This window comes from Arvicanthis niloticus, chromosome 22, assembly GCF_011762505.2.
Source record: "Arvicanthis niloticus isolate mArvNil1 chromosome 22, mArvNil1.pat.X, whole genome shotgun sequence".
Taxonomy (NCBI): Eukaryota; Metazoa; Chordata; class Mammalia; order Rodentia; family Muridae; genus Arvicanthis; species Arvicanthis niloticus.
Window position 1 is genome coordinate 5,167,001 of NC_133429.1, and position 5,084 is coordinate 5,172,084.

Sequence of the window (5,084 nt, forward strand, 5' to 3'; positions counted from 1 at the left end):
CAGCTACAGTTGTGATTAGAGCACACAATACAAAGTTCAACACATTTTGAAAAAAATTATGGACATTTATAGGAGTTTCTTCTTTTGACAAAATCATATTGTTGACCTTCTTGCTTGGCCCCATAGAAAGAGCACAAAGAGACTTGTTAATATATATATATATATATATATATATATATATATATATATATATACATATATATATATTGTTTATATATATATATATAGAATGCTTTCAGTTCCTATAGCCATCATATATAAGTAGCATTATTAAAAAGAAAAAAGGAAAAGGAAAGCCATAGTAAAGGGAAGTCATTTTGAAATGAGAGAGCATGTCACTTAAACACATCAGCAAATCAGGAAGTGTAAGACCTTTCTATACAACAAGGAAAAGAAAAAACAGGAGTTAACATTTGGATGTTAAGTGAGGAAAACTGTACCAGGTGGTGTACGGCTACACTAACTGAATGAGACAGCTCTAAGCTCTTGAGCTATGTATACAATGACTGATTTAATCCTGAGATTGTCTGAAGTAACTGTGATAGTATGTACTTTGTAGAGGAGGAAACAGACTTTTACAAGCCATCTCCAAGCAGAGTATAGGGAAAGAAATGGAGATCTGAATTGTAAGTTAGACACAGGTTTCGACCCAAGAGAAGGAATCACTGAAATAGATTTGAAGACAGCGAGTTCTCCAACCCCAGAAGTATGGAAGTAGAAACTGAATAACCACTCGCCTGTAGACTCCAGGAGGCCCTCCTATGTGGAACAATTCTGATTTTCAGATTTTATAAATCTAAGAGATTTGCTAACGAGAACTTTTCCAGACATTGCTCTACCTTTTCCTGTGACAGGCATTAGCTGACTCCAACCACCTATTCCAGGAACTCTTCCTTCCAGCCTTTCCAGTCACTCTTGGAAAATCAAAGTCTCAAGGGAAGGGTTCTGTGAACTGCTGTGTAGCTCTGTCTTCATGTGGGTCCTGAACAACTGGAGCAGGGGCTATCCCAAAAGTTGTTGCCTGTCTGTGGGATATGTTCTCCTAGCTGGCCTGCCCTGTCTGGCCTCAGTGGGAGAGAATGCGCCTAGACCCCCAGAGACTTGATGTGCCATGGTGGGGGGATACCAAGGATGGGTCTCCACCCACTCAGAGGAGAAGGGTAGGGGTTATGTAAGGGAGTTATTGGGGAGGGGCAGCGATCAAAATGTAAAGTGAATTAAAAAAAAAAAAAAAAAAAAAACAGTTGCTAGGAAGAATGACTCACCAGGTCCTACCTCTCCCTGAAGATTGATAGGTAGTTAATCATTGCTAGTGGCAGGGGGAGGGGTTCACAAGTTCCCACTTCTCTGAGGATTGATAAGCAGATTGTCAGGGCCTCACCCATACTTAAGGATTTATAGGCAGTTAGTAGTTCTGAGGGGGAAGGGTGCATGAGGCCCTGTCCACCCTGAGGACTGGTAGGCAGTTAATGGTTGGGGATTGAGGTCTTTAGTTATGTACTCATAGGCAAATTGCTCCTGTTTCTGTAAACAAACCCTAACCCATGTCCCTGTAAGCAACCCCAATTAAGCTCATTGGGTCACCAAAAATAAAGGTATGAAAGTAGAAGGAGGACTAGGTGGGGAAAGGACACCATAAGCACCATCAGCAGGAGTGGGCAGGACCAAGAGAGAGTGACAGGAGGTATGATCAAAATACATTATATACATGTAAAGAAATGTCACAGCAAAACAGTATTATGCTTAAATATATGCTGATAATAAAACATTTAAATATAAAAAAAAAAAAAAAAAAAAAAAAAAAAAAAAAAAAAAAAAAAAAAAAAAAAAAAACAGGCCCAGAGGTAGGGGGAGAAAGACCTGGAGCTCCACTTAACTAAAATCCAGCCAGGTAGTGGCTGGTCCTTACCCTGATTCATTATGGTAACTGAGAACTAGCCCTGTATCCACATTTAATGTGGGGATGCTCCTGACTCCTGATGGCTCTACTATCCAGAACCATCCAGAGCTCAACCAAAGAAACCAGAAAAGAGGAGCCTCCTGCCTCTACTATCTCTCCCCAGAACTGTAGTTAGGGTCCTAAAACTCAAAATCTAATTTTAAAAAATCCTTTCTTGAGTGAGAGACTGAACACTTGAGTGGGCTCTGGCCTTCAGGAGAGAGCCTTATATTGTGTGGTTCTTTCTTCTGGCCAGTTGGGAGTGTACCTATCTGGTCCTCAGGGTCAGCAATAAGCAAAGGAGAGGCAGGTCAGAAAAAAATGCATGGGTACACAAAAAATATTCATAAAAACACAAATTCACACACATTAATGAAAACACATAGACACACGGAGACACATATATACAGATTACTAACCTGTTCCATCATAAGGCCCTGATCCAAGACACAAAGAAGTCATGTTAACCACATACATCTGATCCCCTATCCCAAAGCCCCCAAGATGACCTCGAAGTATTCAGGATTCACACTCCCCAAGTGTGCTGTATGGTATGGCTTACACTTTACTTCTTAGCTGGGAACAAAGGGAAGGCCAAAAATCATGAGTGAGTTGGGAAGAAGACAATGAATAGTTTTTTTTTTTTTAAATGGAGGATGAATCATCAGAAGAAATGAGCAGGAATTAGTAATTGAATGTATAAAAATGAAAGAAGAGTGGATAGATCAACAAATCGGTGGGAAAATGGAAAATAAAAGGAGTGAGGATGTGGGTGGGTGGATGAATGGGTGCATGATGGAAGGAGGGATGAGTAAAAGTTAAAGGATTAAGGGATGGAGAGATGAACAGGATGGGTGATAAGTAAACATTGGCAGGTGGGTGAGAAGATGCAATGGATGAAAGGATTATAAAAGGAAGAATCAATAAACAGGTCAATGTGTAGATGGAAGATGATTAAAAGATAGATAGATAGATAGATAGATAGATAGATAGATAGATAGAGATAGATAGATAGACAGACAGACAGATTGATAGACAGACTCTTAGGGATTTTATTACTGTTATAAAACATCATAGTCATAAACATTTTTCTTTAAAAATCTTTATTTTCAGCATATATTTAAACATATGGATGAATAGAGAAAGATAGATGATAGATAGTCATGTGGGAAGATAGATTCTTAAGATGAATGAAAAGATGAAGATAGTAAAAAATAAGTTTGATGGATCAATAGATGGTGGGTGGGTGAATGACTGGATGGGTGGGCGGATGGATGGATGGATGGGGTGGGTGGGTGGTTAGGTGAGCAGATGAATGGAGTGATAAATGATGATAGGTGGATGAATGAAAAGTGGATGAAACATGAATAAATGGGTAAATTAGTATAGATGGAAAATGAATAGAAGGACATGGGTGGTTGAATAGACAATAAATACATGTAGAAGATAAGTAAACAGAGGGGCAGACGGGTGGGGAGATGAAGGGTGAGTGGATGGATGGACAGATGGAAACAATCATTGGATGGACTGATGGGTGGGTGGATGATGATGAGTGAAGACATTTAGGGGTGAGGATAGTAACCCAAAGTTCAGATTTTAGGGAAAAGTAAAAAACTGTAATATAATCCAACATGGGACCTCATCCTCTCTCTTCTTGGAGCTCAAGTCTAGGCTCCAGAAGATGGACCAACCTAGTGAGGGCAACTTCCTGCAGGATTGGTCCAATCCTAGTAACTAGTCAAAAGCAAGCCACCCATCCCTTGCTGAAACCTGTATTCAAAAATAATCATCCCTTTGGAGGTCTGGGTGTGACCAGAGGCAGCTCTCAGGGGCTTCCCTGGCAAACCTCCCAACCTCAGTATCACCCACTTGAGGCTTGGGATTTGATCCGCAGCTTGTGAGGCAGGGAAATCTGAGCCAGACTGCCAGACCTGTCACCTGGGACAGGGCAGGTCATACCAGGAGAAAACACTGTGGAACTCTCAGAGGATGTCATTGATATACCCGAGGACCCTGGGGCATGGGATCCAGTGGGCACAGATGACCACAGGCCACAACAACTCTTCAGCTCTGGTCTGGTTCCCACATGCTTATCTAAGAAAGGACAACCAAAGACAGCAGCTGGGAAGGTAGCGTGAAAGGTCTTGTCAACTATCCGGTGGGGCAGGGACTCTGACTCCTGCAAGAACCTGGGGGAAGCAGCTAAGCTAGGCCACCCTTGAGCCACCAGGCAGCCTGAGCAGCTTGGAATCCCAGAATCCACAGCATATGGTTTGAACAGGCAACCATGGCCACCGGGCAAAGGTAAGAATGAGTCAGCCCCTGAATGGGACTCGCCAGTCCAGGAAGATTTCCATAGCAAGGCCTGCAAAGGCAACATCCGAGGACCACACACGGACGGCAACAAGCCAAATTGAAGTTTGAGAGCGTGTAGCTCAGCCCTTAGCGTGGCGTTCTCCTCCAGCAGCATGGCCAGCCTGCTTTCAATAGCCACATCATTGAGACGTCGCTTTTCTCGAGATCGCTTGGCCGCCTCGTTGTTCTTTCTCCTTTTCTCCCAGTAAATTGTGTCCTTCTTCTCTTCTGGCATGAACTCCCTCTGCCGGCGCGTGGTTGGACCCCTGCGAGTGCCCCAAAGTGCTTTGCTGGGACCCTGAGATATGTTGGGTAGGTCCAAGCCATCCACATTCATAGTTGCCTTGGTACCTAGAAAAGATTATTTTTTTAAGGTGTTGGACTAGAGACAGGAGGCTGACTCAAATGACTTCCATCCCTCTAATTGGCTCTGAGTCTACCAGCTCCACTGAAGGGTCAGGTGGAGCAAGGATTGGTCTGGGGATGAGGATGGATCCGTAGAGGAATCTAACAAGGAGAAAGGAACTAGGGAGAGGGGTGCCAAATGAGGCTGAGTCTGATTATGGTTAAGAACACTCCAGCCATAGCAGAGATATGTTTGAGAGCTGCTTCTTCTGAGGACATAAATTCCTTCCAAAGTATTTTTCTTACCCCTCAGAAGATCAGCCTATACACGAGCTTGGTGATAATCTCAGATCCAGTGAAGGACAGGCAGAAGGATGTACCTAGAAACAGAGAATTTGTGACCACAGAGGACAAACTGAGGCTCAGAAAATCAGCTGGTAGGGGC

General features: G+C 42.9%; 1 protein-coding gene across 1 annotated transcript; it reads right to left on the minus strand.

The window, feature by feature from the left end:
- Positions 1-3,588: 3,588 nt before the first annotated feature.
- On the minus strand, positions 3,589-4,632 carry Nfilz (NFIL3 like basic leucine zipper). The gene has a single exon (XM_076919175.1). It carries the CDS (start codon positions 4,629-4,631, stop codon positions 3,801-3,803), a length of 831 nt encoding a protein of 276 aa, XP_076775290.1. The 5' UTR covers position 4,632; the 3' UTR covers positions 3,589-3,800.
- Positions 4,633-5,084: the final 452 nt, after the last annotated feature.

What these genes read in the sequence shown, in the direction of transcription:
- Nfilz (XM_076919175.1), bottom strand. Translation starts at nt 4,631, where the DNA reads ATGAATGTGGATGGCTTGGACCTACCCAACATATCTCAGGGTCCCAGC.